Consider the following 11,864-nt stretch of genomic DNA (forward strand, 5'->3'; position numbering starts at 1 on the left):
GCCAGCGCCAGGCAGACGGTGCATCCCCGGCCGCTCGGCCGCTGCCTTTGGCCACGGGACACGGTGCCTCCCCTCTGCTCTGCCCGTGCTGGGCCACCTCTGCCCCTCCTGCAGTTTTCCCAGACTCGATGGGAATTTTCCCAAACCCAGCCTGGTCAGCCCTGGAAGCTGGTCCTGCCTGAGCCGGGGTTGACTGGGCACCTCCACAGCTCCCAGCTCCCCCATGTCTTGCCCAAAGAGTCTGGAGCGAGCGGGGAGCACTCAACGCTGTGCTGAGCAGGGTGATGTAGAGAGCCAGGGTGGTGACCTGGGACAAAGCTGCAGAGACAGTGCAGGAGAAAAAGTCAGTTTGAGACATGGAAGTGAATGGGAAAATGGGATAAAATGCAACATGGGTTCACCTGGAAGTAGCTCCTGAGTAACCAGAGGCAGTTCTGCGGTAGCCAGGTTCCCAAAGGCAGTGGTAGCTCCTGAGCCAGGTGATGCAAGCTACCCAAAAGCAAACACTGAAGTACTTCTTTATCCTGCATCTCAAAGATGGAGGTTTCTTCTCACATCTCGAGCCACATGGGCCTGTTGCTGTGGGTGCTGTGGCTGGGGGAGAGGCTGGTGACAGCTTCGGCTGAGGACATGGCAGGGGACCAGTCTCCATGGGCAGGGCTGGAGGTTGCCTCTTTCACTGCTGGTTCTTCATTTTTATTGTCACATCATTAAAACAGTTAAAAGGTGATTACTGACTTGTTCTGCTTTGCAGCAGGATTAAAGTGCTCCAGAATCTTCTGCAGATGGCACAGGTCATCCTTTTGGAAAGGCGAGGCAGAGCTCGAAGCTGTGGCACGTGCTCCTTCCCTCCACCCTCAGTGCCTGTGGCACTGGCGGAGCCTCTGTGGTCATAGCTGCCCGTGCTGGCACCACACTGGGCAGTGGCACCTGTGTCTTACCTGGATGCTCCTTTGCCAGGTGCAGGGAGCTCCAGAAGCACCAAACAGAGATAAATCCGTATGGTCTCCAGGCTAGGGGCTGTCTGTGAGCCACCAGGTTTGTTTGTGCTTGTTTGGAGCTTCGCCGTGCCCCTGCTGCTGCTTTGGGCTCAGCTGCCTCAGCTCTGGAAAGGCCAGGGCTGGTAGGAACTTGCTGACATTTAAGAGATGAAACTGGAGGTGCTTGGGAGAGGGGATGTCAGGGGCTAAGGAGTCTTCAGCTTGATGAAGGGAAACCCAGGGTGACGCTGTGGTTGGGAGGCAGAGACCTGGTCCTTCTGGAGACGTCAGCTCGGTCCACTGACCCTTGTGCTGCTGCACGGCACCAGTGCATCGAGCCAATACCTTCTGTGCTCATCCTGCTCTGCCCTGTTCTTGGTAGGTTTTATGGTGCTTCCCAGAGATCTGAGTGTCACGAAGAGGGCCAAGGGGTAGGTCTGGGTGCTGGGAGCAGGGACAGGAGCAAGTTGCCAGCAGCTGAGACTGCCCCTGCTCTGGCACACCCACACAGGCATTTTGGCCAAAGCAGCCGTGTTGTGCCTCCTCCCCAGGTGGTGCTGGGATGGGAAGGCCCTTTTGGTGCTGGTGCTTTCTCTGCAGCTCCTGGGGCATCAGTCTGGATTGTCCTGAGCTGACTCTGAGGGGATTTACAGCTGGGATTCGTTCAGCTCCTTTGGAAGGGTTGTGGCTTTTTTGTGCGTTCCAATTTCCAGCTGGACAGGTGGGGTTCTCGGTCCCCTGCTCAGTCCCTGGTTCCCACTGCAGCTCTCCCAGGCAAGTGCCCTCCTATGAGGCACAGTGCATTGCAGCAAAAGGCCATGGATTCTGCTGTGCATCCTGCTGAGGGGCTCTGCATGCCTCTGGAGGGCCATGCATCCTGCTGAGGGGCTGTGCATCCTGCCGTGCATCCCTCTGAGGGGCTGTGCATCCCTCCATGCGTCCCTCTGAGGGGCTGTGCATCCCTCCATGCGTCCCATTGTGGTGCCATGCATCCCACCATGGATCCTGCTGTGGGGCTGTGCATCTGGCCGTGCATCCCACCGTGGGTTTGTGCATCCCAGCAGGTGCCTGCCCGTCACCTGCAAACCCTCATCCACTTCCTGCCCAACCTGTTTGGGGCACTTTGCCTCCCAGGGGAGCCACCCTTTGAAATAACAAAGCAGCAGACCTGCTGTGGCTCTGGTTTGGAGAAACATTAACGAAGGGAGGTGTTGGGGCTGGGGAGCCATGGCTGGGCTGGCACTCGCCCACTCTTGCTGGGCGCCCATGAAGAAGTCTGGCTGGGGGAGACAATGGATTTCTTATGGCGTGTGCTGGTGAGTGCTGTGCGACCCGGGCTCCTGGGCAGAGCTCTGCCCTGCTGTGCTCCATCCTCAGTGGCTCCTGCCTGGTGCAGGAAACCTTAAAAGGGGGAGGGAAAAAAGGGAAACCTCCAAAGCAGGCACTTGCTGGCTACGCTGCAGCTTCTGCTCTGAGTGCTCCTGGCCCATGGGCACCCGCTGCCCCCTCTCGGCCCCCGGGTACAGACCCAGTGTCTTGCCTGGAGCGATGGTGAGGGGTCCCGGGCTGCTCGGGGCTGAAGCCCTGTGCTGTGGCTGTCCATCCCCTCTCAGTGCTCAGTGGTGCAGGGTGAGGCCCCGTGAGCAGCATGGGGACAGCACCTGGGCCGTTTTGGGTTTAGTACTCTGGGTTTGTGAGGTTGTTAGGACAAGCTGCTGGTGGGTTTCCTCTGCGAGGTGAGCAGAGCTGTCCTCTCCAGTGATGCCTTTGGCTGCACAGAAGAGGCAGGCCGGGGTTCAGTTTGGAGCAGTCCCGGTGACCCCAGCCGGGTGAGTGGAGCTGTTCCTGTGGCTGGGCCCTCACTGGGGACATTGCATCCTGCTGGGTTTCACAAGGCTGTAATTGTCTCCACTATAATTACCAAAATATTTGTGGCCGGTAAAGTTGGCTTTAAGCATGCGTAAATCCCTGAGGGGCGCAGACTGTCTGCTTGGTTAAGTGTGTGTACGCCTCTTCTGCTGGCACTTGCTGCAGCAGGTGGATCCAGTGCTGCTGTGCAGTTTGGTTCTCTGGCTCTGGCTGCTGGCAGAGTGGGACCTGGAAACTATTTTAATTGACTCAGAGAGCATTTGTCCATCACAGAGACCTGAAGATAAACCAGATCTAGATCGAGCTTAAATCAAGAAAAAGCCTTTTTAAAGTGCTTCCAGTTTTGGGCACAGAGCTCTTCTGAGCCCAGTGTTTATTTTTCCTGCTGTAGGTGCTGTGGATGAAACCAGGGTGTAGTCTAAAGCTTGAAACACAGCCAGGGCTGCTTCCGAGCCATGGCAGTGCCCGCCTGTGCTGGCAGAAGCTGTGCCAATACCAGCTGGTGGCACCGAGAGAAGCCACTGGGCTGCTCCTGACGTAAATCTAACCTTTGCTCACCACGTTTATTGAAAGCTAATCTCTCTGGGCTTTTCTTTTGTCTGCTTTTATTTTCTTCTTCACTCTGTTTTTTTCTCTCTTTTTTGTCTTTTGGGAAGCTCGGTTCCCATTGAGTGGCCAGGAGCAAACACAGGTTAGGGGGGAGGATGGGGGCGAGGAGGGATCAGGCTGCTGCGTCATGTCTCCAGAAAAGCCACTTACTAGTTTACTGGGAGTGCCCCAATATTTACAGCTGTAGTTTGACTGGATAATTTATTTGCATGTACTTGAGAGCAGGAAAAGCCGGACAAGGGATCAGGATCATCCAGCTGAGGTTGGGCGGTTGCCATGCCCAAGGGGTGACCCTGCCAGTGCCTGGCCAGCTGGGGGCTGGGGCGTGCTGGCAGAGCACCGACTCCGTGCGGCTCTGGGGGCTGGTGCGACCTGTGTCTGCTGCAGCTGAGCATCACACCGGGACCCAGGGGAAGGGCAGCCCGGGCTTGCCAAGCTCCAGAGCAGCTCAGCGGCGCAGTGGCCATCGCCCGGACCAGTGCAGGTACACCAAGGCAGGCACTGGGTTCTCTGAAGCACCCGTCTGCCCGTGGAGAGTTGTGGCTGAGGACAGACGTGGCTTGAGCGCTGATTCTGGAGACAGGGCGATGGGCTCTCCCTGGACTGGATTTGTCATCCTGAGCCCCCTGCACTGTTTCTGAAGGCATGGGTGACGTGTGCTCTGCGTGTCCTGCGTGCCCTGCGGTGCCTTGGGCTGCTCACGGGGCTGGGGACGAGGCTGAGCCCCCGAGCTGGGCACCGGCATGGCCAGGGGAGCAGCACCAGCTCCCCGCTGCAGGGACGGGCTGCTCTCCAGAGGAGCCACGCAGGTTTTTTAATTGGAGCCCCAGCTAATCTCTTTAGTTCATTTGGCAAGTAGGCCATTAACCCTGCACGGGCAGCCCAACCACGCCGGCACTGCTGGCGTTCCCCCAGCCGGTGAGAGGCAGAGCCCAGGGCTTGCACCTCGCAAGGTAAGGATTGTGGAGGGGCTGCTGAAGGTGTCTCATTTGCCAGAGTATTTATTTGCTTTTTTTGGATCGATGGGTCTGGGTCTGTTTCTTTTCAAAATGAAAGTTTTTAGCTGCTGGTTTGTGTGCCCAGGCCCCGTCCTGCAGGGCCCTGCAGAGTCGCAGCAGGATCGTGGGGACTGGGGCACACATACCCTGTCCATCTGCTAAGGGTGACTGGCTCTGCCCAACGTCCTCCACAAACCCCACGCCTGTGGCACTGCCAGGCACCCTGCAGCACTTGGCAGCCATCTGGGTGTTCTCTCTGCCTGGTCCCTGAGATCCATCACTGCTGTGCAGAGGCGAGCAGCACACGGTGGAGCAGCAGAGCATGGCCGCAGTGGATCTTCCCCTTCCCCTTCCCCTTCCCCTTCCCCCTGCCTGGCTGCCCTGTGCCTGGCCAGGCAGGATTGCACCTTGGTCCCACTCTCCCTGTGGCACATGTAGCCCCTGTTGCTGCTGCAGAGAGCCTGGAAACACAGACTTTAGAGAGCTGAGAAAACAGCTAGGGAACAAAAGGAACCCAAGGAGGTGGCCCAGCTGATGGTGCCAGCTCTGCTGCGACGGGCAGAGGAGGTGACTGAGGAGCTATTACCAGTCCTACCCAGAGCAGGGGCTGGGTGTCACTGGGGATGGTGAATGGCAGCGGTGGGGCCGGAGCTCTGAGTGGGGCTGGACGGGAGCTGCCGTGCCAGGGAGCGGGACCAGTGCCGCAGTGCACTCGGGCTGACTCCTCAGGCCCTTTTGGGAACGACATGCAGAGCAGGAGTTGTCAGGGCAGTAGGGAGCTGCTCCCTGTCCCTGCTCGGTGTGCTCCCCACGGCTGCAGCAGGGGCGCTTGCTGTGGGAGGGTCACCAGCCCTGGGAGCCGGGGGGGCTGCAGGGTCCGTCCCTGCCTGGCACGGCTGGACGGGGTGCCTCGGAGGCACACACTGTTGGTTGTGTCACTTCTTCCCACTCCTGTTGAGGGCCACAGTGCCCGGTACCAGGTGGGGGGGTCCGATGTCCCTGCCTTGCTGTGTGTTGGGCTGTCTTGTCTCGTGTCTGTTTCACTTAAACAGGAGGTTTCCTTCTTTTCTTTTTCAGTCTGCAGAATTCTTTGAAATGCTGGAAAAAATGCAGGTGAGGAGCAGTGTGTGTTGCCAGTAACACCCCGCAGAGCCTGCAAAGAGGAGGTCCCAAGCATCTCCTACATTTGACATGCTGGCAGGCCTTCCTTGTACCACCACAGTGTGGTGTGACTTGCTGCCGAAGTCCCCAGCACCGTGGGGGGGACATGGCCAGTGCCTCCAGCTCAGACCCTGTGGAAGAGCCGCACAGAAACACCCGGCGTGTGGCCGGAGAGCAGAGGTGTCCTCAGAGGCTTCTCCTGAGGCTATTCCCCATTGCCCCGAGCGGTTTTGCAGAAGGAGGTTGGGGGACGTGCTCTGACACATGGTCCTGTGGCTCCCTGGTAGCACCAGGATGCTGCTGTGCAGAGGGCAGGCTCTGGACTGAGCACGGCTGGGCCCAGCACTGTCCCCATACCCTTGGGTCTGCACGAGGCGTTCTCTTGTCCCACACTGAAACACATCAGCATCTGCCCAAGGAGGGTCCAGGAGGGACCAGGGTGTCCTCTGGCACGTGCCTTGTCCCTGCAGGACAGCAGTGCAGGGATTTCCTTTTGGGAGCCCATCCTGGAGAAATTAAGATGTAGCTGGAGTGGGATGTGGGGCATTTTGTGTTTGATGCTGTGCCAGCACCTGGGAAGTGCTCGTCCCTGCCTCGCATTTAGACGTTGTCAGCACAGTGCCACTGGGTCCTACCACAGCCCCACCAACCATTTTGGCCATGTACGACAGGGTCTGTCCTGGCACGCCAGCAGCTCTGCCCGGCTCGTCTCCCGCAGAACCCCCCTCCTTTCAAACCCCTTCCCTTCATGCCACTTGTGTCAGAGTGATTTCCCTGTAGCAAAATACCCTTGTGGTTTTGTCTGTGTGGTTGAAAAGTTAATTATTCAATCTGTTCCTTTTGTTCCAAACAGGCACCAAAACTGGAGGAACAGAGAACTGGAAGCCAAAAACATAAGGTTAGTTGAATTTCGTTTCTTATGTGGAACTTTTCAATTCCCCTCCACTTATCTCAGGGCTTTAATTGTGTCTAGTCAAAGACAGTCGCTCACAGGACTAAAAAGGATTTAAATGTTTTCTAAAAACAAGGCACTGATTGAATTGCAAAGATGAGAGACTGTGCCTGTAAATCCCTAATCCAGCTTTATGTCCAGACCTGTGTTTCTGCGGGGAGCTGTGTAGGACGATGGGGTTCTGTGTGGAGCTGAGAAGGTTACACCAGTAATGGGGACCCCTTTGGAAAGGGGCTGACCGTGCTGCAGAGCTTTCCTGCAGACCCTGAGCAGGGAGGGGTACCCAGGCCAGGTCCCTGGGCACATGGTGGCACCACTGCCCAGGCCAGTGCCCATCACCACACGCGGTGCCCTCGCCTGGCATGAGCGTTGCTCTCTGTCACTGCCCGGTGCCAGGTGCCCGGTGCGGGTGCTGGGGCTGGGGGCACAAGTGCAGCGGGTGCCTGGGAGTGCTCCCGGGGTGGGGTGTGCTGGGGAACAGATGGTCACACGCTGTGTTTTCATTCTTTTTCCAGGAAGACTACATCCCCTACCCCAGCATTGATGAGGTGGGTGCCCTGAACCACCCCGAATGCCTTTCCAAAACTGCCGGTCACAAGGGAATTTGGTGGAGATCCTGTTTCTGAGAGGAGCTGCACAAAGCACATTCCCCTTCCCCACTTCTGCAGCTGGTGCTTTCCCTCAGTAGCCTGTGCCCTCTTCTAGGAGAGAGAGAAGACGTTTCAGTGGGGGGGTTGGATTTGCCCCGTGGTGCCATGACTGGGGGCTGCTGTGGGAAGGGGCAGGGTGGGGCAGGACACAGGGCAATGAGTCCCTGCACCCTGCGTCCACACCCCTGGACCCCTCATGGGTGTGTATCTCTGCAGATCCTCGAGAAGGGCAGCCCGTACCCACTGATCATCCTCCCCCAGTTTGGGGGGTACTGGATTGAAGACCCGGAGAACCTCGGCACACCCACCTCGTCCGACAGCAGCATCTGCGAGGAGGAGGAGGAGAACCTCAGCCCCAGCACCTACGGCTACAAGCTGGAGTGCAAAGGAGAGGCCAGAGCCTACAGGAAGCATTTCCTGGGGAAGGTGGGTGCCCTTGCCAGCAGTGGCAATTGCTTGGCTGAAAACTGCACACACCCCCAAGAAAAAAAGGATGTTCTAAAATTCTAAGAAAAATGCACAAATTTTTGCAACATTCCTCATGCAAGGAGTGGAGGGGACTGGTGAGTGACCTTCCATGGCAGTGGTGGCCATGGACACGGCCTCTGCCCCCAGTTCCGTGGCTGGCAGGACCTCCCCAGGCCCACGGGTGGGCACAGCCAGCTCAGCGTGCCCTGTGTGCAGGGACCTGGGGCTCAGCCGGACTCGGGGCTCCTGGCGTGGTGGCCGCCTGCCCGCCTGTCCTCTTGCTCCCAGTCTCATAATCCTCTTTGTCCCTCTGCACAAGGCTGAGAGCAGGGTGCTAAAGTCCATGGGCAGAGGGATTAAAACCCTGGTCCCCACGAGGAGGGGGTGTGGGTGCATGTCCCCAGGGGGTGGGAGGGTGTCGGGGTGGCAGGTGAGTCCTCAGCTCCTGGTCGGGGTGCAGGGCAGTGTCCTCGCCATCGGTGAGCTGCCTCCCTCTCTGCTAATCTGCTCTTTTCTATTTTTAGGATCATTTAAATTTTTATTGTACAGCCAGCAGCCTTGGAAATCTGATCCTTTCCATTAAGTGTGAGGAGGCAGATGGCACTGAATATTTAAGGATTATACTCAGGTATGGAAAAAGAAAGCTTTGTTGAACAAAATGTTTCTCTCTGGGAGTCCTGTTTTGTTTCCACAGTAAATGGGAGAGGGGGGCTGGCAGCCCTGGCTGTGGCAGAGAGGGGCTCGGGGTGGGATGGGAAGCAGCAGCATCATCCTTTAACTGTTTCTGTGCTGAGACTGCCCGACCCCCATAACGAACAGGAGACTTTGATCCATTGCTAAACCCTCTGAAACCACGTGTAAACCTCCCTGTGACACGGGATAACACCAGCCACATCTATCGCCGTCCCTCTGTAAGCTGACAAGTCCCAGTGTGCCTCAGCTGCTGTGTCATTTCCCTCCAAACTATGAATATTTTAAGAGCTGCAGAGATGAGAAGAAAAATTGAGCCTTTGCTTACTAACCAGACCCCACAAATTCTGCAGAACATTGTTTCCCATAGCCAGTGGGGTGAGGGGTGGGGCTGCAGCTGATGCCTGTGCCCTAGACCCTCCCTCATATCTGCTCAGTTCTGTCTCTTTGCTAGGTCCAAAGTGAAGACGGTGCATGAAAGGATCCCTCTGGCAGGATTTAGCAAACTCCCCAGTATCCCCCAGATTGCAAAGGTAAGGCGCAGGGCTGGGCTGGGGTACTTGCAGCAAAGCCCTCCCTGCTGTGCCTAGTGCCTTGGGCAGCGCTGGGTGGCATTGGGCAGTGTTGGGTGGTGCTGGGTGGCGTTGAGCAGTGTTGGGCAGCAGTGCCTGGGCTCTTGGGTCCAGGGGCACTTACTGAGTAGTGTGCTGGCCCTGCTGTTGGTTTCCTGCTGGATCCAGGGAGGTCACTGGTTGATATCTGGGGGATGAGGTGAGGAGGTGGGAGCACCTTTGACCCATGGAGACCCCTAGGACTTGTCTTGCTGCATCCTCGGTTGGGTACCAGCCAGGCCATGGGGCATCCCAGTGGGAGGGTGTAAAGAGGGGAGCTCTTGCAGTTGAAGGCTGGATTTGGCTCCTTTATAGGAGTTTGGGCAGGACAGGGGTACCTGCCCCGTGCGCCCCGGGAGCCGGCACTGACTGCTCTTTCCCCTTGCCCACAGGCCTTCTGCGATGACGCCTCCGGGCTGAAGTTTAACCCGGTTCTGTACCCCAAGGTGAGGTAACTTACCCCAAGTCAGTTTAGTATTCAGCACTGAAGGCCAGACAGGGTTAATTCTCCCCTTTTCTCCAAGATCCAATAGCTACTTTGATACAGAGCATGGATGTTTGTACTGCATCTTCCAAGCTCTCTGCCTTTGCACCCAGCTGCACGGGGGATGTGCGCAGAGCAGCGGTGACGGGCCATGCAAGCATCTGAGCAGCAGTTAGCTCACGGCCATCTGATGGCATGTGCAGGCCACCGATTCACTCTGTCAACTGGCCACCAAGGACTGATGGCACCTGGGTATTAATCTGCCATTGGATCATGGGGATGGAGAGAAAGGTGACTGTGGGGCATAAACCCATGCTGGATCTTGATTTAATGCCCTAAACCCGGTGAGGTGGGTTGAGCCTGTGCTCGAGAAGCCCTTCAGGAAGAGATGCAGAGGTGGGTGGGTCACTGTGGGGGATGGAGTGCTTCAGCTGGTGACAGTCCCTGCTGGTGACGTGCTGGGGCTGACTCGCTGCCTGCACCGGGGTCACTTCTCCTCGTGTGCGCTCTTGTGCTGCCATAGAGACCCGCTCCTGGGGAGCTGCAGAGCAAATCTATCACTTTAAAATACCCTTTATGTGAAGACCTTTCCTGTGTGCAGGCACAGCAGTCAGTTATAAACCAGTTCCAGCACCATTTGATGTCAAACCGGTTCTGCTCATCCCTTGGTATTATTGGTGTTGCAATCAAACCCTTGTCTGGAGGTTTGAGAGCAGCTGATGCCCAGCTGGGGAAGATGAATGTCCCTGACTCTATCCCCACAGAGCAGGGCTGGGACCACAGAGCTGGGGCTCTCGGGGAACTGCCTCTCTTTGCACCTAAAAGGCCCCAAGCTTCCTGCAGAAAATCTGCTAGAGGTTGGGGCTCCCCTGACCCCCTGCCACGCTTGGGTGCTGGGGCCACAGCTCGTGCCAACTGGAAGCCCACAGGCATCCAGGCAGACTGGAGGAGGCTGCAGGGACACTGATAACCAAAACTGGGGCCACTGCTGAAAACTGCTTAATCATGTGGAAATTTGATTTCTACACCCCTTCTGCTACCTGGGCATCCGTGGCCCCCTGCTCTGCAGCTCCGGTGGGCACTGCCCCGTGCCACGCTGGCAGCAGTGGTGAGCACGCTGAGCAGAGCCCTGAGCCAGCTGGGCTGACTCTTCTGGATGTTGTGTTCTGAACTGCCAGCTGCAGTCATGCATATTTTGTTTTACTGCAGGCGTCCCAGATGATAGTGTCTTATGATGAACACGAGGTCAACAACACGTTCAAGTTCGGCGTGATCTACCAGAAGTTCAGGCAGGTGAGTGGTCCCTGCGCTGTGCCGTGGAGCACATCCCTGCTGGCTGGAGGGCTGCAGCTCACAAGTGCAAATTCAGCCTGCAGTTAAGCCTGCCACGTGTAGCACCTTGTGTTAGCGGGTGTCCTCACTAATAACACATTTCTTATGGCTTGGATATTTCCTTGACTCATTAAAAAAATGATGTGACTGAAAAAATTCAGGATGGAAATCAGCCCACAAGCTGCTGTAGGGACAAGCGGATGTGAAAACGGATTTTAGCAGGCATGTATTTTAATCAGATATATGTTTAGACAGAGAAACAGCCACATTTGTCTTGGAGGACTGTGGGCTATGAAGACACACGTTTGTCAAAATGCTGTCATTAGCCCGGGGACTCCGGATGGGGAGCGCGGAGGCAGCTGAGTCTTATAACTCACCAAAGATTATTCTGACAGTTGCTCTAATTATCTTTACATATTGCATTTTATTTTGGATTGAGTAACTTATGTGAGACCATAATTAAGGTCTCATTGTTTGGAAATATAGCACACAAGGGATGATTAAGACTTGGATTTTCCAATGGAGTAGTGGTTTGTGTTTTGGTATTTCCAGAGCGTTGTCCTAAGTCCTTGCTGTTGCTCAGGAGTCACTCTCAGCAACTTCACCTTCGGGTGTTTTGGTGGCTGAGGGCCTGTGAATGGCCCGTGGCCGGTGCCAGCTGGGGAGCAGAGGCAGGGAGCAGAGGCAGGGAGCAGAGGCAGGGAGCAGCCCGTGGCTCTCCACAGCACCCAGGGACGAGGTGCTGGTCATGTCCCCAGGATCCTGTGTATGGGGCAGGAGGTGGCAGGAGGTGGTCAGGCAGGGAGAGGTGGCCCAAGCAGGAGTCACCGTCAGAGCTGGGGCAGGAAGGGTTCCGTTCTCTGTGCCGTGGCACTTTGGGTGATACCAAGGTTTGGTTTTAAGAAGATGCTGAGAGCAGGGCGACGTGCAGAAGGCACATTTTGAGGGGACCTTTCACACTGGTGGTGTCCTTGGTTGTTGTGTCCATACCACCCGCAGTGCTGGGAGGTCCCCGAGGGCACAGGGCAGCTGCTGGGGACGGTGGCCTTGGTGCTGCTCG

The 11,864-nt window shown here is 56.7% G+C and overlaps 1 protein-coding gene across 1 annotated transcript; it reads left to right on the forward strand.

Annotated features, from left to right (window-relative positions):
* Positions 1-5,536: 5,536 nt before the first annotated feature.
* On the forward strand, positions 5,537-10,765 carry LOC103774151 (rap1 GTPase-activating protein 2; the record flags this gene model as incomplete). Its single annotated transcript, XM_008941538.1, has 8 exons — positions 5,537-5,569; positions 6,471-6,515; positions 7,085-7,117; positions 7,436-7,645; positions 8,212-8,315; positions 8,832-8,910; positions 9,381-9,434; positions 10,682-10,765. Coding segments are annotated over 8 exons (642 nt in total), but the record flags the coding sequence as incomplete, so codon positions are not given.
* Positions 10,766-11,864: the final 1,099 nt, after the last annotated feature.

Source organism: Merops nubicus, unplaced genomic scaffold (genome assembly GCF_000691845.1).
Source record: "Merops nubicus isolate BGI_N331 unplaced genomic scaffold, ASM69184v1 scaffold44485, whole genome shotgun sequence".
Lineage (NCBI taxonomy): Eukaryota > Metazoa > Chordata > Aves > Coraciiformes > Meropidae > Merops > Merops nubicus.